General features: G+C 50.4%; 2 protein-coding genes across 2 annotated transcripts in view; both read right to left on the bottom strand.

Moving 5' to 3' along the window:
* The window catches only part of LOC101601970 (CLK4 associating serine/arginine rich protein), a 33,275-nt gene extending 29,906 nt beyond the window's left edge, over positions 1 to 3,369 (bottom strand). Inside the window, exons 1-2 of the mRNA XM_045134411.1 lie at positions 3,302 to 3,369; positions 1,997 to 2,112 (exon numbers count right to left, since the gene is read on the bottom strand). Of these exons, the coding sequence (XP_044990346.1) occupies positions 1,997 to 2,095 (99 nt within the window). The 5' untranslated portion in view covers positions 2,096 to 2,112; positions 3,302 to 3,369. The remainder of the gene's footprint in view (positions 1 to 1,996; positions 2,113 to 3,301) is intronic.
* A 407-nt stretch (positions 3,370 to 3,776) lies between these two features.
* Positions 3,777 to 24,207, bottom strand: part of Relb (RELB proto-oncogene, NF-kB subunit) — a 35,658-nt gene continuing 15,227 nt past the window's right edge. Inside the window, exons 6-13 of the mRNA XM_045134194.1 lie at positions 23,463 to 23,620; positions 21,103 to 21,194; positions 20,732 to 20,863; positions 16,248 to 16,352; positions 11,519 to 11,734; positions 9,961 to 10,029; positions 9,511 to 9,588; positions 3,777 to 4,552 (exon numbers count right to left, since the gene is read on the bottom strand). Of these exons, the coding sequence (XP_044990129.1) occupies positions 4,161 to 4,552; positions 9,511 to 9,588; positions 9,961 to 10,029; positions 11,519 to 11,734; positions 16,248 to 16,352; positions 20,732 to 20,863; positions 21,103 to 21,194; positions 23,463 to 23,620 (1,242 nt within the window). The 3' untranslated portion in view covers positions 3,777 to 4,160. The remainder of the gene's footprint in view (positions 4,553 to 9,510; positions 9,589 to 9,960; positions 10,030 to 11,518; positions 11,735 to 16,247; positions 16,353 to 20,731; positions 20,864 to 21,102; positions 21,195 to 23,462; positions 23,621 to 24,207) is intronic.

The raw sequence follows: 24,207 nt of genomic DNA, 5'->3' as shown, positions 1-24,207 counted from the left end.
ATTCCAGGTCAGCCTAGGCTAGAGCAAGACACTACCTCGAAAAACAAACAAACAAACAGAAGTTAGCTGGGCATGGGAAAAGGTCAGGAAAAGGTCTGCTGGCTGGAGAGTGATTGGGAAATGCAGGGATACCAAGGAGGCCAGGATGACAGAGTAAAGGAAGGAGGCGGAGTGGAGTGACAGGAACGTGGCATTAAGTCAGGCCAGGGAGGCTCAGAGTGCAGCTCAGAGGCAGAGTCTTTGCCCAGCAAGCACCAGACCCTCACTCACATCTGCACAAATCCAAAGGGAAGCAAAAGTCCAAACTATGTAGGGCCTTGAAAGCTCTAACGAAGAGCCCAGGTTTCCTCCAAATGGGAGCTGGGGAGATGGCTCAATGGTTAAAGGCACTTGCTTAGAAAGTCTGACAGCCTGAGCTCAATTCCCAACATCAGGACCTCAGGGGGCAAGGACGCACATCTGACTTCAATTCCCCAACATCCCATGCAAGGCCAGACACAAAGTGGCTCACAGGTCTGCAGTGGCAAAAGACCCTGGCATGCCCGTTCAGATGCTCGGACAGATAGATGGATGGTAGATGGACGGACGGGCGGGCGGGCTGGCAGGCAGGCAGACATACTGAGGTACTCAGAAGCTATGGAGAAAATCTAAGCAAGACAAGGACAGCGTCAGCTTTGTGCTTTAGGTGTTTTGTTTTTGTTTTTCTTTTGAGACGGGGTCTCAAGAAGCCCAAGCTGGCCTCCGTCTCATTAAGTAGCCCAGAGTGGCCTTGCTCTTCTGCTTCCAGCTCCACAGTGCTGACATCAGAGCGTGCGCCACCACACCCTGTTCTACCCTGAGCCGCAGACGGAACGCAGAGATTCGTCGGTGCTAAGTGCGCTCTACAGACTGAGCCTCATCCACAGCCTGGCTTTAGGCTTCACAAAGACCTCTCTGACACCCCGCATGCACTGGAAGGGACAGGGCCAGAGGCCAAGAGAGCGGGAAAGGGGCCGGGTAGTGACAGGAGTGACAGGAGAGCTGGAGCAGGCTGCAGGGCTGCTCCAGCTGTGGTGCTACAGACAAACAAGAGTTCAACACAGGGCTGGGCAGACGGCACAGTGGTTAGGAGCACTTTCGTGAAAAGCCTGATGGCCTGGGTTGAATTCTTCAGTACCTACGTAAAGCCAGATGCACAAAGTGGCAGCAGAAGTGTCTGCAGTTCACCTGCAGGGTCAGGCGGCCCTGGAACTCCCATTCTCTCTCACACTCTGTCTGCTTCCTTCTCTCTCAAATAAGCACATTTTTTAAAAGTTTAAAAAAAGAGCGGGGTGGGCTGGAGAGATGGCTTCGTGGTTAAGCGCTTGCCTGTGAAGCCTAAGGATACCGGTTCGAGGCTCAATTCCCCAGGAGCCACGTTAGCCAGATGCACAAGGGGGCGCACACATCTGGAATTAGTCTGCAGTGGCTGGAAGCCCTGGCGCGCCTATTCTCTCTCTGCCTCTGCCTCTTTCTCTGTCTGTCGTTCTAAATTAAATAAATAAAAATAAACCAAAAAATAAAGAGCCGGGCGTAGTGAAGCACACCCTTAATCCCAGCACCTGGGAGGCAGAGGTAGAAGGATCATCATGAGTTCTAGGCCACCCTGAGATGACATAGTGAATTCCAAGTCAGCCTGGACCAAAGTGAGACCCTACCTCAAAAACTAAAAACAAGCAAGCAAAAGAAAAAGAGCCAGGCATCGTGGCACACACCTTTAATCCTAGCATTCAGGAGGCCGAGGTTAGAGGAGGACCATTGTGAATTCAAGGCCAGCCTGGGACAACAGGGTGAGTCCAGGTCAGCCTGCCTGGGCTACTGTGAGCACATACCTTGGAAAAGCAAACCAGAGGGTGGGGGGGGGGGAAGGAAGATGGAGAATGAGAAGAAACAAGAAATAGATGTCCTGGGGAAATAAGGCTCTTGTCTAAACTCTAACTGGGTGCCGGGCGGTCTCAGCCCTGGCGTGGCCACTCACGATCTTTTCGTAGTACTCTCGGCGCCGCTCCGCTCTCTTCTTGTAGTCTACCATCATGCCGCGAAGCTTGCGCTCATGCTTCCGAGCCTCGTGCCACATTGCGGCGAGGCCTCAACCTGCAGGAGGAGGAGGAGGAGGAGACCAGGCCTGTTAGATGGGCCAGAAAATCATGTCGGCGGGGGTCACAGTCACAGGAACAAACTGGTAGACCCTCAATGCCACCTCCCTCAGCTGGGAGGCCAAATGGTTTAGAGGTGTTCCTTAACAGCTCTGCTCCAGTACCTTAAGCATTCCGCAAAGCTCATAGGTAACTCGGGTAGTAAGACAACCGCGGAAGGAAGGCCCTACATTCCATTATCCCAAGCCGGGATAAGCGAGTCTGGAAAGTTCAAACACGGGAGACTGAAGCAGGAGCATCACCACAAATTTAAGGCCAGCCTGGGCTACAGCCGTGAGGCCAGTCCAGCTAGGACTCCGCAGCAAAACCCTGTCTCAGAATAAGTACCAGGTGTGGTGGCGCACACCTTTAATCCCAGCACTCAGGAGGCAGAGGTAGGAGGTCCGCCTTGAGTTCGAGGCCACCGTGAGACGACATAGTGAATTCCAGGTCAGCCTGAGCTGGAGCAAGACCCTACCTGGGGGGGGGGGGGGGAGGGCAGCGGGGAAGGGATGTAAATAAGTGCGATGGCTCATTCCTATCATACTCAGGAGGCTGAAATGAGAATGCTGTGAGTTCAAGGCCAGCCTTGGCTAGAGACCTTACCTCAAAAAAAAAAAAAAAAAGTAAAATAAAATAAATGCAAAACGGTAAGAAATTTCCAAGAGCAGTATCTGAGGCAGGGAAAGGGGAGGAAACGTCCAAAGGTTCTCAAGCAGGTGGCACGCGTGGGCCGGGCAGGGTGGTGGGGGTGCAGGGTGTAAGGATAAAGCAAGAAGGCGCAGGCTTCGGGGAGACGCGGTAGCAACGCGGAGGTGGGGACGGAGGACAGGTGAAGGGCGTGGATGGAAGATGGAGAGGCTGCAGGAGGAGGAGGAGGAGACGGGGAGGTGTTCCGGGGAGGTGAAGCGGGGAAGGCAGGCGCCCCGTGGAGACCCGGGCGAGCGTGGGGGGCGGGGCCCACGGGGTTCGGGGACCCGGCCCAGGGCTCGGGGCGCGGCCTGTCAGGACGGAGCGGGGTGCGGGCCTCGCCTCCGATCCCCGGCGGAGATTCACGGCAGCACCGGGACCAGCCCGGACGCAGGCGGGGCGGGACTGGACGGGAAGAAGCCCGGGGGCCCCGGGGCCTGCCTAACGCCCGCACTCACCGGCTTGCTCGCCGCCTCCCAACAGCTGCTACCGCGGCTGCTGCTGCTGCGGCGGCGGCGGCGGCGGCGGCGGCGGAGGCTGCTGCGCTCGCGCGCGCGCGCGCCGGAAGCGGAAGTGAAGGGTGGCAGCCCGGCGTCACGGAACGCGCTTCCGCAGGCGCGGGGGCGGGGCCTAGAGGCGGCCTAGGGGCGGGGCTTGCGGCTGTCGATCAGTGGGGCGTGGCCTGGAGAGGGCGGGGCCGAGACTGTCACGCTGGGGGCGTGGCCTGGAGGTGATGGGGCGGGGCTTGAGGCTGACGCGCGAGGGGGCGTGGCCAGGAAGGTAGCGGGGCGCGGCGGGCGGGTTCTGGGGGTGGGGCCTGCGGTGGGCGTGGCCTGCACGCTGGTTGCAAGAGACCCGGAGGGCTGATGGTGTGCGCAGTAAAGAGGTGATACCCCTCCCAAGGCTCAAAGAAAAAAAAAAAAAGAAGAAAAGAAAAAGAAAACAACTCTTTATTATTGAGAAAACCGAACAACCTAACCCCACCTTCAGAACTGGGGAAAAGGACGGGGATCTGTCCCCTCCTGCCAATATATACATCTTTCCGGATCTGTCCCGCGTGGAGGGAGAGGCGCCCGCGTGCTGGTCGGTAGCCCCCTTTCCTTTTCTCATCTGTAGAATGGACTCAAGGAGAGCAGCTCCCTCTCTCCCTCCCTCCTTCCAGCTACTCTCCAGAGCTGCACAGACGTCCCGTTCACGAGGAGGAGGCAGGAAGACTGACCAAGGGTGGCCGCAGGGGAATGGAGTGCTGCCCCCTCCTCCACGTGGGGGAATCACACCAACCTTCCTCACCCAGTGCTTCTCCTGGCCACGCCGAGGCTACGTGGCTTCAGGCCCTGGGGACAGGAGGCCACCTCCAAAGGCTGCCTCGCGGTACTGATTAGGGAACATGTTGCTGCCCACGAGGCTGGCGGTGCCACCGTCGCCCAGGGCTGGCACCGAGTATGATGTGTCCAGAGTGAGTGGTTCGGGACCGGGAGACTCCACCGCTGTGGACCCTGGACCCCCGCTGCCCACCACAGCGCTCACAAGTGGTGGTGCTGGGGGCAGTAGGTCCAACATGGTGAACAGCGTGGGAGCTGAAGGGTCGTAGGCAAAGCCATCGTCCAGGAGTTCAGGTCCCCCGCCAGGGGACTCCAGGCCAGGAAGGGACACGGTGCTAGGGAAGAAGTCGGTGTCCGACTGCAGAGCTGACGGAGGGAGGAACAGACCTAGGGAAGTGACAGGTATGGCTGGGATTAGAGCCAGCTTCTTGCCAGGCACTGACTTGAACACCCCTCGTGCTAAATGCCTTATTGGGGTGGCCTTTAATCCTAACTTATCCATAGGAACTAACACTACTTTTTCTTTCCTTAAAAAAAATAAATAAATAAATAAAGGGGAAAGTGGGGGGAGGGAGGGTATTACCATGGGATATTTTTTATAATCATGGAAGTTGTTAATAAAAAAAATAAAAAAGGAAAAAAATAATAAAAAATAACTGGCTGGGTATGATGGCACATGCTTTTAATCTCAACATTCAGGAGGCAGAGATAGGAGGATCACTGTGAGTTCAAGGCCATCCTGAGACTATATAGTGAATTCCAGGTCAGTCTGGGCTGGAGTGAAACCCTACCTTGAAGAAAAAAAAAAAACAAAACAAAACTGGAAGGGAGGCTGAAGAGATGGCTTAGCCATTAAGGCACTTGCCTGCAAAGCCAAAGGACCCAGGTTTGATCCCCCAGGACCCACATAAACCATATGCACAAAGTGGCACACGCATCTAGAATTCATTTGCAGTGGCTGGAGGCCCTGGCGCACCCATTCTCTCTCTCAAAAAAATAAATAAAAATAAAATATTAAAAATAAAGAAAGCCAAATGGACATGGTGGTGCACGCCTTTAATCCCGGCACTCAGCAGGCAGAAGTAGGAGGATTGGGGCTGGAGAGATGGTTTAGTGGTTAAGTGCTTGCCTGTGAAGCCTAAGGACCCCGGTTCAAGATTCCATTCCGCAGGACCCATGTTAGCCAGATGCACAAGGGGGCGCACATGTCTGCAGTTCATTTGCAGTGGCTGGAGACCCTAGTGTGCCCATTGTCTCTCTCTGCCTCTTTCTCTCTCTGCCTGTCACTCTCAAATCAATAAATAAAAATAAAAAATAAAATAAAATAAAAAAGGAGGAGGAGGATTGCCAAGAGTACAAGGCCACCCTAAGACTACATAGTGAATTCCAGGTCAGCCTGAGCTACAGTGAGACCCTACCTTGAAAAACCAAAAATAAATAAGACAGGCCAGGTGTGGTGGCACCCACCTTCAATCCCAGCACTTGGGAGGTAGAGTTTGGAGGATCATTGTTAGTTCAAGACCACCATGAGACATAGTGAATTCCAGGTCAGCCTGGCCTAGAGTGAGACCCTACCTCGAAAAACCAAAAAAATAAATAAATAAGCCGGGGATGGTGGCGTACGCCTTTAATCCCAGCTCTCAGGAGGCAGAGGTAGGAAGATCGCCACCTGAGAATACAGAGTGAATTCCAGGTCAGCCTGGGCTAGAGTGAGACTCTACCTTGAAAAACCAAAAAATAAAACAATTAAATGAATATATGCCGGACGTGGTGGCGCACACCTTTAATCCTAGCACTGGGAGGCAGAAGTAGGACGATCACTACAAGTTCGAGGCCACCCTGAGACGACATAGTGAATTCAAGGTCAGCCTGGGCTAGAGGGAGACCCTACCTTGAAAAACCAAAAATAAAATAAAACATGTATTCAGAACCAGGTGAGGTGGCATGTGTCTGTAATCTCAGCAAGAAGTAGAAGAGGATCAGAAGTTCATCATCCTTACCTACAAACCAAATTGGAGGGCAGTCTGGACTACATGAGACCTTGTCATTCATATCTTTTATAAAATGGACTCAGGTCATGTGTGTGGCAGACACATGCCTTTAATCCCAGCATTCAGGAAGGAGAGGTAGAAGGATCACCAAGAGTTTAAGGCTAGCCTGGGACTATAGAGTGAGATCCAGGTCAGTCTACCATGACAAAAGAAAAAAAGGGGGTGCTGGAGAGATGGCTTAGCGGTTAAGCACCTGCCTAAGGAATCCGGTTTGAGGCTCGATTCCCCAGGACCCACATTAGCCAGATGCACAAGGTGGCGCACGCGTCTGGAGTTTGTTTGCAGTGGCTGGAGGCCCTGGTGCGCCCATTCTCTCTCTCCACCTCTCTATATCTGCTTCTTTGTCGTTCATGAATAAAAATAAACAAAAATTTTTTTTAAAAAAAAAGACTCAGGAAAAAAAATAACAAAATAAATAAAGACTCAGAATTCAAACCAAGTCTGAATTCAGAGGTCATGCTCCTTACTGTCAGAATGTAATATGTCTCAGGTGGCTTGGCCCCAAGAATTGAGAGAGGATCCTTGAGATCTGGAAAAGTTAGATGGGAAGGCGAATGATGGGGAGCTTTGCAAATGGAGATGGGAGGTTGGTGGAGCAGGCTAGACTTGTTGGTTGCAGAGCTGTGAGGCATTTCTTACAAGTGGATGAAAATGGAAACAGGATGTAGTATTGCAAACCTGGGCTGCAGGGGAACTGGTTCCGCGCCCAGCCTCTCGGTGATTGACAGATGGCTGGGAGGTGGGTGTTCTGCGATAGCTACAAGCATATTGGGGAAGGTCCCCCCCACTCCCCCGCTCTCTCTGTCTTTGTTTTGTTTTTCCAGGTAGGGTCTTGCTCTAGCTCAGGCTGACCTGGAATTCACTATGCAGTCTCCAGATGGCCTTGAACTCACGGTGATCCTCCTACCTCTGCCTCCTGAGTGCTGCGATTAAAGGCGTGTGTCCCTATGCCCAGCTCTCCTTTTCTTTATTTGCACCATCATGCGTGTGCACGCGTGCATGTGTGTGTGTGTGTGTGTGTGTGTGTGTGTGTGTATCCACCAGGATCTCTTTCCACTGCCAGCGAATGCCAAACCCATGTGCCACTTTGCATCTGGCTTTATGTGGGCGGACGACAAACCAAATCCAGGCCAGAAGGCTTTGCAAGCAAGTGCCCCTGGCCACTGGGTCATTTTCTCAGTCCACCTTTTGCTTTTCATTTTAAAACTATTTTAAGGGCTGGAAAGATGGCTTAGCAGTTCAGGTATTTGCCTGCAAAACCAAAGGATCCCAGTTTGACCCTTCGACTCTCTGTGACCCACGTAAGCCAGATGCACAAGGGGGCACATGCATCTGGAGTTCATTCGCAGTGGTGGAGGACCGGGCACACCCATTCTCCCTCTCTCTCTCAAATAAATAAATATATTTTAAAAGGAAACTATTTTAAGCTGGGCATGATGGCACACGCCTTTAATCTCAGCACTCGGGAGGCAGAAGTAGGTGGATTGCCATGAATTCAAGGCCACTCTGAGACTACATAGTGAATTCCAGGTCAGCCTGGGCTAGAGTGAGACCCTCCCTCGAAAATAAAAGAAGAAAGAAAGAAAATTGTTTGTGTGTGTTTGTGCCCCTTGCCACATCAAACTCCACATAACATGTTCCACCTTTTTGTTTTTGTTTTTGTTTTTGTTTTCGAGGTAGGTTTTCACTCTAGCCCAGGCTGACCTGGAATTCACTATGGAGTCTCAGGGTGGCCTCGAACTCACAGCAATCCTCCTACCTCTGCCTCTTGAGTGCTGGGATTAAAGGTGTGTGCCACCATGCCCGGCATGTTCCACCTTTTGCAGCTGTTGTTTTCGAGGTAGGGTCTCCCTGGAGCACAGGCTGACCAGGAATTTACTATGTAGAAATCTCAGGCTGGCCTGGAATTTACAACAATCTTCCTACCTCTGCCTCCCAAGTGCTGGGATTAAAGGCATGTGCCACCATGTCTGACCAGTTTTTTGTTTTCTCTTTTTAACAAAAATGTGATTTATTTTATTTAATTGAGAAAGAGGCAGACAGAGAGAGAAAGAGAATGGGTACTGCAAACGAACTCCAGATGCATGTGCCACCTTGTGCATATGGTTTATGTGGGTTCTGGGGAATTGAAGCTGGGTCTTTTGGTTTTGCAGGCAAGCTCATTAACCACTAGGCCATTTCAACCAGCCCCAGTTTAGCTTATTTGATAGAGTCTTCCTCTGTAACCTAGCCTGGCTGCGAGTTACCATACTCTTGCCTGTACCTCCTGAGTGCTGGAATTCCTGAGTATGCGCTACTATGTCTGGCCAGCTGTGGACAGCTTCCTCATGGCTAGGTTTAGCATCTTGGGACCATAATCAGCTGGGGAACTGAGGCTGACTTGAGTCCAAAGGGAAGCAATACCACAACTTGCCGGCAGGTGGCAGTGTGTTGAAGAAGGCTCTGAGGGGCTGTCTCCAATCCGGGTACTCTTACCAACTGAGATGCATTTCTAGCCTAAAGTAAGTCAGGTAGCAAGGTCTTCCAAGATGCCATGAGGCTCGAAGAGGTGGCATAATGCTCGACTCTCCAGGTCCCACGTGAGCCAGACATACAAGATGACACAAGCATGCAAGGTCACACCTGCACAAGGTGGTGCACGCATCTGGAGTTCGAATGCAGTGGATGGAGGCCATGGCATACCAATTCTCTCTCTCTCATTAAAAAGAAAAACAGCTGGGCATGGTGGCGCAGGACTTTAATCCCAGCACTTGGGAGGCAGAGGTAGGAGGATCGCTTTGAGTTCAAGGCCACCCTGAGGCTACACAGTGAATTCCAGACCAGCCTGGGCTAGAGTGAGACCCTTCCTTGTAAAACAAACCCACAAACATAAACAAAAAAATTTTTTTTAAGTCACAAAACAAGTGGCTGCTCAGCACAGGATTATTACCATTGTTGTACCTTGAGAACCATTCTTCCATTTTTTTCTTTATCTCTCTCTCTCTCTCTCTCTGTCTGTCTTTTTCCCCCACTCTAACTCAGGCTGACCTGGAATTCACTGTGTAGTCTCAAGGATGACCTCGAACTCACGGAGATCCTCCTACCTCCGCCTCCCTAGTGCTGGGATTAAAGGAGTGTGCCACCACGTGGCGATTTTTATGGGTGGTAGTGTTTGGGACAGGGTCTCTGTATTGGAACTGTATGTGAGTCCTGGTTGGCCTCGAACTCTCAGCGAAACACGCACTTCAGCTTTCCAAGTGCAGCTGACTATCAGTTCAGCTAGGGAGAAAGAACTTTCTGGGCAGCTGGGCCTACCTGAGCCGTGGCCGGGCAGGAAGTGGTCCAGGAAGACGGGCTTCTTCTTCCGCCGCTTGCTTTCAATGCCATGCGGGTCTGGAGGAGGCAAACGCGGGATTCCTCAGCCCTCCAACCCTCCCTTTCCAGGATGCTCACGCTTCTATCCCCTTTGCCCCAGCATTGGATGTGAAAAGGGGCCAAGGAGGACTGGAGAGATGGCTTAGTGGTTAAGCCCTTGCCTGTGAAGCCTAAGGACCCCGGTTCGAGGCTCGATTCCCCAGGACCCACATTAGCCAGATGCACAAGGGGACGCACGCATCTGGAGCTCCTTTGCAGTGGCTGGAGGCCCTGGTGCACAGAATCTCGCTCTCTCTCTATCTGCCTCTTTCTATGTCTGTCGCACTCAAATATAAATAAATAAAAATAAATGAAAAAAAAATTTTTAAAAGGGGGCCAGAGGGGACTAACCTGAGCTGCTCAGCTCCCCAAGGACATCCGGCAATCCCCGCTTCCGCTTCTTGTCCACACCATAGCTGTCTGTTCAGAGATAGTAGAGGCATGCAAAAGACAGCCCAGCAATCATAGCAACTAATCAATAATCAATCATAGAGAAAGTGGATGAACCAGTTCTGGATGATCTATTAATGCAAATAGTGTTCTACACCTTTTTCTTTTTTTCTTTTCTTTCTTTCTTTCTTTTTTTTTTTTTTTGAGGTAAAGTCTCACTCTAGCTCAGGTGACCTGGAATTATGTAGTCTCAGAGTGGCCACAAACTCACAGTGATCCTCCAACCTCTGCTTCCCAAGTGCTAGAATTAAAAACATGCACCACCATGCCCAGCAATACATTCTTTTATATATATATATATATATATATATATATATATATATATATATTTTTTTTTTTTTTTGAGGTAGAGTCTCACTCTAGCCCAGGCTAACCTGGAATACACTATGTAGTCTCAGAGTGGCCTCAAACTCACAGCGATCCTCCTACCTCCACCTCCCCAGGGCTAGGATTAAAGGCATGCAACAGGGCCAGAGTGATGGCTCACTGGTTAAGGTGCTTGCCTGTAAAGTCTAAGGACCCAAGTTCAATTCCCCAGTACCCATGTAAAGCTAGATGCACTAGGTGGCAGATGCATGTGGAGTTCATTTGCAGTGGCTGCAGGCCCTAGTATGCCCATTCCCTGTCTTTCTATCTCTTTATCTGTCTTACTCTCCCTCAAACAAATAAAGAGGCAGGCCCTACCACACTGGGCAAGTTCTACACACTAACCAGAATAAAAATCCCCAGTTGGGCTGGAGAGATGCCTTAGTGGTTAAACGCTTGCCTGTGAAGCCTAAGGACTCCAGTTTGAGGCTCAATTCCCCAGGACCCACGTTAGCCAGATGCACAAGGGGGCGCACGCGTCTGGAGTTCGTTTGCAGAGGCTGGAAGCCCTGGAGTGCCCATTCTCTATCAATCTGCCTCTTTTTCTCTTTCTCTATCACTCTCAAATAAATAAACAATATATATGTGTGTGTGTATATGTGTGTGTGTGTGTGTGTGTGTGTGTGTGTGTGTGTGTGTATTCCCCAGTTCAGGTGCTGGTGAAATGGTTTAGTGATTAAGGCATTTGCCTGCAAAGTCTACAGACCCCAGTTTGATTCCCCAGGATCCACATGAGCCACGTGCCAGATGCACAAGGGGGTACACGCGTCTGGAGTTCATTTGCAGTGGCTGGAGGCCCTAGGAAACCCATTCTCTCTTTCTCTCTATCTGCCTCTCTCAAATCAATCAATAAATTATATATATATATATATATATATATATAATTTTTTACAATAATATATTAAATATATATGTACATTTAAATCCCCAGTTCACTTCCTTCCACAACAGCCTCTTTGCTGCTTCTGGAACAACCAGGTGCGATCCTGCCTCAGGACCTTTGTACGCTCAGGGCTCCATCCCCCTAGTCCCCCTATCAAACAAGGCACCCAGCCTGGGGGGTGGGGGAGCAATCCTGGGCTGCCATGGTTACCGTGGTCCCGAGGCAGATACGTGAAGGGCAGCGGCTCACTGCAGACGCCATCCGTGAGCCTTTGCAGGAAGACGTTTACTGTCACAGGCTCTGAGATCTCCAGGTCCTCGTAGGGGGGCGTCTTGAACACTATGGCGATCTGCCGGTGCACATCAGCCTGGGAGAAGTCAGCCCGACCTTCCCAGGAGGCTGTGCTGAACACCACGGAGATGTCTTCTGCGGGACAAATGAGAACACAGCTGAGCCAAGCCAGCGGACAGCGGAGCCTTCCCTCGTTCACCTCTCCCCCAACTCAGCTCCAACATTCTGAAGGGTGAAATTAAGCAAGGATATTTTTTCTTTTTAAAATTATTATTTTATTTATTTTTATTATTGTTATTTTTGGTTTTTCAAGGTAGGGTCTCACTCTAGCCCAGGCTGACCTGGAATTCACTATTTAGTCTCAGGGTGGCCTCGAACTCACAGCGATTCTCCTCCCTCTGCCTCCCAAGTGCCGGGGTTAAAGGCATGCACCACCACGTCTGGCTTTTTGGTTCTTAATTTATTTGACAGAGACAAGGAAAGAGGTGTGGGGGAGGTGATAAATGGGCATGCTAGAGCCTCCATCCACTGCAGACAAACTCCAGATGCATACACCACTCTATGCACCTGGCTTACATGGGTACTGACTGGGGAATCAAACCCAGGTTCTTAGGCTTTGCAGGCAAGCACCTTAACCACTGAGCCATCTCTCTAACCCAAAGCAAGGATCTCTTGACAAAAGCAAATGCCCTGTGAATGGAGATCACTTCTAATTTTCACTAGGGAGGCTGAGACAAGAGGATTGGGACTTCTAGGCCAGCCTGGACTAAACAGAGATCCTGTCTCAAAATAAAGTAAAAAAGAACTGGGTACCAATGCAGTCTACTGGTTAGCCGCCAGTAAGGGGCTGGGAGCGTGGCTCAGTGGTAGAATGAATATTTGTCTAGAATCCACCACCAATAAGGGGCTGGAGGCGTGGCTCAGTGGTAGAATGAATATTTGTCTAGAATCCACCCACCAATAAGGGGCTGGAGGCGTGGCTCAGTGGTCGAATTGGTACTTGCCTAGCGTGCAGAAGGCCCAGAGTTTTCTTCTTAGCACTACAAGATATATAAATAAACAGGCCACGTGTGATAGAATACACCTGTAATCCTAGTACTCAGGGAGGCTAGAGGCACAGGTTCAAGGCCAGTTTGGGATTCAGATTAGGAACAAGGTTACTTTTTTTTCTGATAGGAAGTTAGCCAGGGGCTGGCCCAGAGAAATATGGACACCGCCAGGATTTGTGGCACAAGCCTTTCACTGCAGCACTTAGGAATTTAAGGTAGGAGGATCACTGTGAGTTCAAGACCAGCCTGAGACTACAGAGTGAGTTCCAGGTCAGCTTGGGCTAGGGTGATTCCCCACCAAAAAAAAACAACAACAACAAAAAAGATGGTTGCAAACATGAAGTCCAACCTCAGCTTCTTGCTGCTTCTTTTTTTTTTTTTTGTTTGTTTCTTTTTATTTATTTTTAAATACTTTATTTATTTATTTATTTGAGAGGGGGGAGATAGCAGAAGAGGCAGAAAGAGAGAGGATAGACATTCCAGGGCCTCTAGCCACTGCACATGAACTCCAGATGCATATGCCACCATGTGCATCTGGCTTATGTGGGTCCTGGGGAATTGAACCTGCGTCCTTAGGCTACACAGGCAAGTGCCTTAACCACTAAACCATCTCTCCAGCTCCTTTTCGTTTTGGTTTTCCAAGGTAGTGTCTCACTCTAGCCCAGGCTGACCTGGAATTCACTATGTAGTCTCAGGGTGACCTCGAACTCATGGCGATCCTCCTACCTCTGCTTGAGTTTACCTACTTTGCTTTCCTAAAATAAAATTCATAATTTACTCTCCACTGAGTCTGTGTTCTCAAGTATTTGCTGACATGGACTAGAAGCCGAGATGAGAGCTACTGCAGTGGAAGGTCGGATCCAACAGGGAGCTATCTTGACAACTTTACTCAACATAACGGGTTTGAGAACCTGACTGCTACCTGTAATCCCAGAACTTGAGAGGCCGAGGTAGGAGAATCACTGATTTGGAGGGCAGCTTGGGCTACAGAGTAAGTTCCAGGTTAGCCTAGGCTACAGTGTGACCCTGCTTCAAAACAAAAGGAGAGATGGCTTAGCGGTTAAGCACTTGCCTGTGAAGCCTAAGGACCCCGGTTCGAGGCTCGATTCTCCAGGACCCACGTTATCCAGATGCACAAAGGGGCATATGCATCAGGAGTTCGTTTGCAGTGGCTGGAGGCCCTGGTACGCCCATTCTCTCTCTATATGCCTCTTTCTCTCTCTGTCTGTCAATCTCAAATAAATAAATAAATAATATGAACAAAAAAAAATTTTTTAAGGGCTGGGCTGGAGGGATGGCTTTGTAGTTATGGCACTTGCCTGCAAAGCCAAAGACCCAGTTCCAATTTACATGACTCACATAAGCCAGATGTAGAAAGTGGCACATGTGTCTGGAGTTTGTTTGCAGTGGTCAGAGGCCCTGGACTCTCATATTCTCTCTCTATCTCTCAAATGAATAAATAAAATAAAAATAAAAAGGAAGCCGGAGCCGGGCTTGGTGGCACACGCCTTTAATCCCAGCACTGGAGAGGCAGAGGTAGGAGGATCCCCGTGAGTTCGAGGCCACCCTGAGACTCCATAGTGAATTCCAGGTCAACCTGGACTAGAGTGAAACCCTACCTGGGAAAAAAAAAAAAGGAAGCCGGGTGTGGTGGCCCAAGCCTTTAATCCCAGCACTCAGGAGGCAGACGTAGAAGAGGTAGGAGGGTCACCAGGAGCTCAAGGCCAGTTTGAGATTACATACTGAATTCCAGGTCAGTCTGGGTTAGAGTGAGACCTTACCTTGAAACCCCACCCCCCGCACAGAAAAAAAAAAAAAAGAAGAAAAAGAGGAAAATGAAAATGATACCAAAAAATAGCAAATAAGGGAGGGTGACCTCTTGCCATGTTCCCACCTGGGCAGTCCTGGGTAGAGGGTGGGTTTTCTTTTTTTTGGTTGCTGCATTTTCAGTTTTTGTTTTGAGCCTATTTGAGGAAGGGATGTTTTAACAAATGCAAATAACATGAAGGAGATATTTCTTCAGTTCTGTTTGATCTTTCCCACTCTTTATAACAACTATCATAAAGAATGGAGTGTTTTGTTTGATCGGAACGTCTCGGAATTTAGTGGGGGCCAGTTGCAAGTAGGTGGTCAAACATTGGACCACTGAGGTATACACCAGTTCTGTTCAACCATTTTCCTTCCTACTGTGTATGGGTGTAATTCAGGAACCGAGCCAGATGCCCCGCCCACCTCACCTATGGAATCTAGACAGGTGCTCAACCCATGAGCCACGCCCCCAGCCCCTCACTGTGGATCCTAGACAAGTGCTCTACCTCTGAGCCACGCCCCCAGCCCCTCACTGTGGATCTAGACAAGTGCTCTACCTCTGAGCCACGCCCCCAGCCCCTCACTGTGGATCCTAGACAAGTGCTCTACCTCTGATCCACGCCCCAGCCCCTCACTGTGGATCTAGACAAGTGCTCTACCTCTGAGCCACGCCCCAGCCCCTCACTGTGGATCTAGACAAGTGCTCTACCTCTGAGCCACGGCCCCAGCCCCTCACTGTGGATCTAGACAAGTGCTCTACCTCTGAGCCACGCCCCCAGCCCCTCACTGTGGATCTAGACAAGTGCTCTACCTCTGAGCCACGCCCCCAGCCCCTCACTGTGGACTCTAGACAAGTGCTCTACCTCTGAGCCACGCCCCCAGCCCCTCACTGTGGACCTAGACAAGTGCTCTACCTCTGAGCCACGCCCCCAGCCCCTCACTGTGGATCTAGACAAGTGCTCTACCTCTGAGCCACGCCCCCAGCCCCTCACTGTGGATCCTAGACAAGTGCTCTACCTCTGATCCACGCCCCAGCCCCTCACTGTGGATCTAGACAAGTGCTCTACCTCTGAGCCACGCCCCCAGCCCCTCACTGTGGACTCTAGACAAGTGCTCTACCTCTGAGCCACGCCCCCAGCCCCTCACTGTGGATCTAGACAAGTGCTCTACCTCTGAGCCACGCCCCCAGCCCCTCACTGTGGACTCTAGACAAGTGCTCTACCTCTGAGCCACGCCCCCAGCCCCTCACTGTGGATCTAGACAAGTGCTCTACCTCTGAGCCACGCCCCCAGCCCCTCACTGTGGATCTAGACAAGTGCTCTACCTCTGAGCCACGCCCCCAGCCCCTCACTGTGGATCTAGACAAGTGCTCTACCTCTGAGCCACGCCCCCAGCCCCTCACTGTGGATCTAGACAAGTGCTCTACCCCTGAGCCACGCCCCCAGCCCCTCACTGTGGATCTAGACAAGTGCTCTACCTCTGAGCCACGCCCCAGCCCCTCACTGTGGATCTAGACAAGTGCTCTACCTCTGAGCCACGCCCCCAGCCCCTCACTGTGGATCTAGACAAGTGCTCTACCTCTGAGCCACGCCCCAGCCCCTCACTGTGGATCTAGACAAGTGCTCTACCTCTGAGCCACGCCCCCAGCCCCTCACTGTGGATCTAGACAAGCGCTCTCCCAGTTTTGTAATGAACCACTCTCTAAAAGACTCCAAAGCCAGGCTTCTGAATCCATGCAGGGTGCTGCTGGGCTAAGCTGTTCTCTTAGCCTCAGCTCCAGGGAGCCTCACCTTTCTGCACCTTGTCGCACAGCAGGTACAGCTCCTCGCCTCCGGTACAGGGCCCGCTCTCCTTGTTGATCCGGCAAATGCGCAGCTCAGACGTGTTTGTTGACTCTGGGAAGGAGCCCAGTAGGAAAATCAACAAGTCAGTCATCCCACTGTGGTGGACATCACCGGCTGAAAGGCCACCCTGAGTCCATAGTGAATTCGAGGTCAGCCTGGGCTAGAGTGAGACCTTATATCGAAAAACAGAAAAAAAAATAAATCTGCAGAGGAGAGTGAACATAGTCTGGAATATATAATTTTATTTCCTGCTGTGCTAGGCTATGCTACGCCTCCAGCCCCTCACTAATGGATTCTAGGTAAGTACTCTACCACTGACCTATCCTTAGCCCTGTGTTTTATTTGTTTGTTTATTTATTTATTTATTTAAGGGCAATTCTGGGGGCTAAAAATGTCCAGGCCTGCTAGGAAGTCAGTACAGTACACTATAAGATACCAGTCTTTGGCTGAAGAGATGGCTCAATGATTAAAGCGCTTGCCTGCAAAGCCTAATGACCTAGGATCGATTCTCCAGTACCCGTGTAAAGCCAGATGCACAAAGTAAGAATGCAGCTGGTGCTCATCTGCAGCATCAGGAGGCCCTCATGTGCCCATTCTCTCTCTCTCTTTGATTGCAAATAAATTTATATATATATATATATATATATATATATATATATATATATATATATATGTATGTATATTGTTTGTTTGTTTTTGTTTTTGTTTTTTGGAGTAGGGTCTCACTCTAGCTCAGGCTGACCTGGAATTCACTATGTAGTCTCAGGGTGGCCTTGAACTCTCAGAAATCCTCCTACCTCTGCCTCCCAAATGCTGGGATTAAAGGCGTGCACCACCATGCCCAGCTAAAATATTTTTAAAAAGCAAAACGGGGCTGGAGAGATGGCTTAGTGGTTAAGCGCTTGCCCGTGAAGCCTAAGGACCCTGGTTCGAGGCTCGGTTCCCCAGGTCCCACGTTAGCCAGATGTACAAGGGGGCGCACGCGTCTGGAGTTTGTTTGCAGAGGCTGGAAGCCCTGGCGCGCCCATTCTCTCTCTCTCTCCCTCTATCTGTCTTTCTCTCTGTGTCTGTCGCTCTCAAATAAATAAATAAATAATTAAAAAAAAAAAGCAAAACGAAGGGGCTGGACAGATGGCTTAGCCATTAAGGCACTTGCCTGGTAAGCCTAAGGACCCAGGTTCAATTCTCCAGGTCCCACATAAGCCAGATGCACAAGGCGGCACATGCATCTGGAATTCCTTTGCAGTGGCTAGAGGCTCTGGCACACCCATTCTCTCTATCTGCCTCTTTTCCACACTCTCTCTCTTTCTCTCAAATAAATAAAAAAATATTTTTTAAATGAGGCCTGGAGAGATTGCTTGGTGGTTAAAGCACTTGCCTGTGAAGCCTAAGGACCCATGTTCGACTCTCTAGGTCCCATGTAACTCAGATGCATAAAGTGACATAAATGTACAAGGTTGCACATGTGCACAAGCTGTCACACACATCTGTAGTTCAATTGAAGTGGCTGGAGGCCCTGGCACACCAACTCATTCTCACTCTCTCTCTCGCTCGCTCTCACTTGCATTAATAAATAAATAAGAAGGACAGTCTAGTGTTGGAGAGAAGGCTTAGCAGTTAAGGCACTTGCCTGCAAAGCCAAAGGATCCAGGTTCAATTCCCCAGGACCCATGTAAGCCAGATGCACAAGGTGGCACTTGTGTCTAGATTTTGCAGTGACTGGAGATCCCGGCGCACACATTCTCTCCCTCTCTCTCTCTCTTTCAAATAAATAAATAAATCTTAAAGAAAGAAAAGGTCAGTCTGTTGGACTTTCCTGAAAAAAATTTTTTTTTTAAATAATGAGGGTTGAAGAGATGGATGAGCAGATAAGATGCTTGCCTGCTAAGCCAAAGGACCCAGGTTCAGTTCCCCAGGACCCACATAAGCCAGATGCACAAGGTGGTGCATGTGTCTGGAGTTCTTTTGCAGTGGCTAAAGGCCCTGGTGTGCCCATTCTATCTGTCTCTCTCTCTCTCAAAATAAATAAAAATTTAAAAACGAAAGAAAGAAAGAAGGGAGGGAGGGAGGGAGGGAGGGAGGGAGGGAGGGAGGGAGGGAGGGAGGGGAGCCGGGCATGGTGGTGTACACCTTTAATCCCAGCACTGGGGAGGCAGAGGTAGAAGAATCGCTGTGAGTTCAAGGCCAGACTAGAATTACAGAGTGAGTTCCAGGTCTGCCTAGGTTAAAATGAGACCCTACCTTGAAAGAATAAAAAACTGAAAGAAAGAGAGAGAGAGAGAGAGGAAGGGAGGAAGGGAGGGAGAGGGAGAGGAAGAAAGGAAGGAAGGAAGGAAGGGAGGGAGGGAAAAGACAAGAAGATGAGGAGGAAGGAAGAAGGAAAGAAAGAAAGGGGACTGGGGAGATGTCTCAGTACTTAAAATGCTTGCTTGCAAAGCCAAAGGACCCAGGTTCAATTCCCCAGTACCCACGTAAAGCCAGATGCACAAAGTGGCACATGGATCTGGAGTTTGTTGGTAGTGGCTGGAGGCCTTCATGTGCCCATTCTCTTTCTCTCTCTCTGATTCTTTTTCTCTCAAATAAGTAAATAATTTATCAAATCCTCTTTAAAAATAAAGTCTGGAGAGATGGCTTAGTGGTTAAAGTGCTTGCCACCAAAGCCTACACGGACACAGGTTCAGTTCCCCAAGACCGAAGTAAGCCAGATGCACAAGGGGGCGCATGCGTTTGGAGTTTATTTGCAGAGTGGCTAGAGGTCCCTGACATGCCTATTCTCTCTTTCTATCTCTATATATTTGACTCCCTCGGTCTCAAATAAATAAATAAAATATTTAAAAAAAATAATTAGGGCTATGTGGTGTTTTGATTTCAGGTGTTTCCCATAAACTTAGGTGTTCTGAAGCTAGGTTGCCGGCTGATGGAGATTTGAGAATTAACGCCTCCAGGAGGGAGTGTATTGTTGGGGACGGGTTTATGGGTGTTATAGCCAGTTTCCCCTTGCCAGTGTTTGGCACACTCTCCTCTTCCTGATGTCCACCCTCTGCTCATGTCATTGTTTTCCCCTGCCATCGTGGAGCTTCCCCTCGAGCCTGTAAGCCAAAATAAACCTCCTTTTCCCACAAGCTACTCTTGGTTGGGTGATTTCTACCAGCAATGTGAACCGGACTGCAACAGTAAAGTGGTACCGAGGAGTGGGATTGCTGCTAGACACCTGACTGTGTGGCTTTGGCCTTTTGGAGCTGATTTTCAAGAGGAATGTGGGAGGATTTGAAACCTTGGCCTAAGAGATGCCTTGCAGTGCTGTAAGTACAGCTTGATGGACTGTTCTGGTCTGAGCTGCAAGACCTGAAGGCAGTAAGAACTATGGACTGTGAGGTTTGGCTTATGAGGGTGAGAAAGAGCTTGGCCTGGACTGGGCTAGCAGTTTGTGTGAGAAGCTTGCTCTTGTGCCCATGTCCTGAGAAGTTGTGTAGGGTTGCTTTGCATAGAAATGAACTAGTGTGAGCAGAGGGATATGGCACAGAAAGAAAAATCTTTGGGTGAACTGCTGCCCGTTCAGCTGCAATTGAGAGAGTACAACCTTTGAGACTGGGCCAGCTGACCTGCACTGGGGCAACAGGAAGAATGTAGACCCTTTTGAAGGGGCCTGAGTGCTCAAGGAGTGTCCTTTTCTTCAAAGTCTGCTTTATTCCCCCCTGGATTAACAAATTGGCACCCTACCTGGAATTGTGGAGTATAAGAAGTGTTGGAAAGAGGGTCATTGAGTTTGCAACATGGTCTTGTATTTTGGAAATGGCCATGGGCAGTGTGAAGCAGGTTTGCTGGTTGCCTGCATGGAGACCCCATGGGGCCATGAGGATGAACAGTGGGTTGCAGTGGAGACCCAGTGGAGATGCCAGGACCACGAGATGGCTGCTAAGGAAAGCTGCCAGCCCTGATGAAGTTTTCCAGGACTGTGAGTAGCCTAGCTGGAGGGGTGGAATTGGAACTCCAGGGACTTGTTGCTGGTTAGAGGTGTTGGACTTGGAGTTACAGAGTTTTGTGTTTGCCCTGTTTAAATCATGTATTGCTTGGGTATTTCTTTGCTATGCCCAATGGCATCTTTCACAGTGTGAGTGTTTATTCTGTGCCATTATGGGGTATTTTTTTTTTTTTTTTGGTATTATGGCTCAGTTAAAAGACCCTGGACTATGAGGTTGTATGACCATCATATATGGGGAACTGGGCATGGTGGCGCACGCCTTTAATCCCAGCACTCAGAGGCAGAGGTAGGAGGCTTGTCATGAGTTCGAGGCCACCCTGAGACTCCACAGTGAACTCCAGGTCAGCCTGGGCTAGAGTGAGACCCTACCTGACCCTACCTCAAAATAACACAGCAACAACAACAAAAAAAGGAAAAAACAAAAACAAAAAAAGACCCAGTTACTCACTCTTGTCATAGACAGGCTCGGACAGCACGGGGTCCATTCGACGCAACTGTCCCTGCTGGTCCCGATAGGAGGCCTGGAAGCAGATCCGCACGACATTCATGTCCACCTCCTGATGGTTCTTCAGAGAGCCAGCTGGGTAGGGACAAGGCGAGAAAGAGGTACGGGGGATGGACTTGGGGAAGGGGCCTGGAAGGAGCAAGGAGCTGGGGAAGGGCAGAGCATGGTGGCACAACACTTGTCATTCAAGCATTTGGGAGGTGGGGGCAAGGAGAATCAGGAGTCCAAAGCCATCTCCTGCTACACAGTAAGTTCGAGGCCAGCCTGGGCTCCAGGAACCCTGCTTCAAACAATGACCCAAGGGAGGGGCTCACCATTGTAGGGGTCGATGCCCAGCTGCACCTTGCGTTCTATGGCAGATTCGATTTCCTTCTTGCGAACACACTGAATGCCCAGGTTGTTAAAGCTGAGAGGGGGAGAGAAAGGGCGCCCCGTGAAGGCTGGCAGCTTCCAGAGCCTGAAGGGACAGCTGGCTGACGCTGCTCTGGGCCCACCGGGAAGAATCTTGGGGTTTCAACCTCCCACAGGACAACGAGATCCTTAGTTTTCTTGTTTTTGTATTTCATGGTAGTCTCTTATTCTAGCCCAGGTTGATCTGGAATCCACTATGGTAGTCTCAGGCTGGCCTTGAACTCACGGCGGTCCTCCTACGTCTGCCTCCCGAGTGCACCACCGCGCCCAGCCTGTTTTTGAGTTAGCCTTTTCTGGATGCTTGTAGGTGTGAGCGCAGGTGCACACGGGCCTCAGCCCTTGTTGGGTGCCGGTCTTCGCCTTTCATTTTATTTGCGGCAGGGTCTTCCTTATTTTGCCACTGCTGGCCAGACTCCACCTGCCATGGCTGTAAGTACACTGGGATTACAGACAGGTGTGCTACCCTCCAGAATCCAAACTCCAGGCATGCCCAGCAAGGACTTTTCATCACTGAGCGATCTCCCTAGCCTCCTTTAGGGCTTCGTTGAGACATGATTTTGCTATGTAGATAAGGCTGGCCTAGAATCACAACATCCCTTGGCCTCTACTGACAGGGACTTGGAACTGCAGGTGTGTAATACCACGCCTGGTTTTGTTTTTTGTGTTTTTTTTTTTTTTTTTGGTTTTTCAAGGTAGGGTCTCACTCTAGCCCAGGCTGACCTGGAATTCACTATGTAGTCTCAGGGTGGCCTCGAACTCACGGCGATCCTCCTACCTCTGCCTCCCGAGTGCTGGGATTAAAGGAGTGCGCCACTACACGGGGCTATCACCGGGGTCCTTGAAGAGACCTGGGAACCCCACCTGATCTCTGCAGCTGAAAACTGACCAGACTCATTAATTAATTAAATTTATTTTTGTTTTGTTTTGTTTTGTTTTCAAGGCAGGATTTTCCTCTAGCCTAGGCTGACCTGGAATTCACTATGTAATCTCAGGGTGGCCTTGAACTCATGGCAATCCGCCTGCCTCTGCCTCCCGAGTGCTGGGATTAAAGGTGTGCGCCACCACACCCAGCTCATTTGCTTGTGAGGTGTGTGGGTGTGTGCGCGCGTGCACGTGCGTGTGCACAGGAGCATGGATGTGTCAAGTTTGTTTGCCCTTGCAAATGAACACCAGATGCTTACACCACATTTTGCCTTCAGCTTACACGGAACGCTTGGGAATTGAACCCAGGCCGGCAGGTTTTGCAAGCCAGTGCCTTTCAGTGAGATGGCATCTTCCCAGCCCCCACCAGCATCATTTATGCCAAGAAAACCACAAATGAAGTCTGTAGTCCCAGAACTGGGAAGCAGAAGCAGGAGGATTCTGAATCCAAAGTCACACTTGGAGACTTTGCAAGTCTCAGCAGCAGGGGGCGGGGCGGGGCGGGGCGGGGCACAGGCCTAGGGGATAAATCAGCGTTAAAGCACTTGCCGCTCAGTCGCAAACACCTGACTTCAGCCCTCCAGAACCCACGTAAAGCTGGATGAGGTGACATGTGCCTGGAATCACAGCAAACCTACAGCTAGGCAAGACGGAGGCAGAGCCAGCTGGAAGCTGACAGGCTACACTGGCAGATACAGCAGTGAACAATGACACCCTGCCTCAAGCCGGGCGTGGTGGCGCAGGCCTGTGATCCCAGCACTCGGGAGGCAGAGGCAGGAGGAGCACCATGAGTTCGAGGCCAGCCTGAGACTCCATAGTGAATTCCAGGTCAGCCTGTGCTAGAGTGAGACCCTACCTCAGAAAAATCAATAAGTTAAAATAGCCGGGTGTGGTGGCACACCTTTAATCCCTAGCACCTGGGCTAGAGTGAGACCCTACCTCGGGGAAAGAAAAAAAGAAAGGTTAAAATACAATAAAAAAAAAGGGATGTGTTGGGCTGGAGAGATGGCTTAGCGGTTAAGGCGTTTGCCTGCAAAGCCAAAGGATCCCGGTTCAATTCTCCAGGACCCACGTAAGCCAGATGCACAAGGTGGCGCACGCATCTAGAGTTTGTTCTCTCTCTCTCTCTGTGCCTCTCTCTCTCTCAAATAAATAAAATCTTTAAAAAAAAAAAAAAAAAGAAGAAGGGATGTGAAGTGTGTGCAGGTTTTCAAGCCTCAGATTCCCCATCCAAGAGAAGCAATAAGGAGGGTTTGGACAATCTGGCCCTGATTTGAGCTTCCCTGGGCGACTGTCAATGAGCAAGGCGCGGGGTCAGGTTTGGAAATCGGGGGTCGGGTACCTGTGCCGGGGGCTGACATGAGGCCTCAGGCGCACCCTGCAGATGCCGTCGGCGCAGTCTTTCCCCACGAGGCTATGCGGGTGCACCCGGTGCGGCCAGTCCTTCCACACCAGGCACGCGGTCACCTCCACCTCCCGCAGCCCGCCACAGTCCCGGAGCTGCAGGAAGACACACGCTTTGGGAGGGGTCCGTCATGGACGCGCAGCCCAACCAAACGCCCTGGGGTCCCGTGGCAGTTTCTCCAACCTCCTCTTTCTCCCCATGGGTATTTGGAAAACTTGGAAAGATGTCTCTTTAGGATTGCCCTCCTGGGGCCTGGTGTGGTGGCTCATGCTTTTAATCCCAGCGCTGGGAAGAAAGTGAATTGCTGTGAGTTCAAGGCCAGCCTGAGACTACATTAGTGAATTCCAGGTCAGCCTGATCGAGACCCTACCTCGAAAAACAGCCTCAAAATAGAAAAACTGACCTCTTGTGGCTAGAGAAATGGTTCAGCTGTTAAAGGCACTTGCTTGAAGACCTGATAGCCCAGTTTTTTGTTTATGGTTTTTTTTTTTTGGTTGGTTGGTTGGGGTTTTTTTGTTTGTTTGTTTGTTTTTTGAGGTAGGGTTTCACCCTAGCTCAGGTTCTCCTGGAATTCACTATGTAGTCTCAGGGTGGCCTCGAACTCACAGTGACCCTCCCTACCTCTGCCTCCCGAGTGCTGGGATTAAAGGCGTGTGCCACTACATCCGGCTCTGTTTATTTT

The sequence above is a fragment of the Jaculus jaculus genome, chromosome 14 (assembly GCF_020740685.1).
Source record: "Jaculus jaculus isolate mJacJac1 chromosome 14, mJacJac1.mat.Y.cur, whole genome shotgun sequence".
Lineage (NCBI taxonomy): Eukaryota > Metazoa > Chordata > Mammalia > Rodentia > Dipodidae > Jaculus > Jaculus jaculus.
The sequence above is the reverse complement of the archived record's forward strand: the minus strand, read 5'-3'. Positions and strand labels throughout refer to the sequence as shown.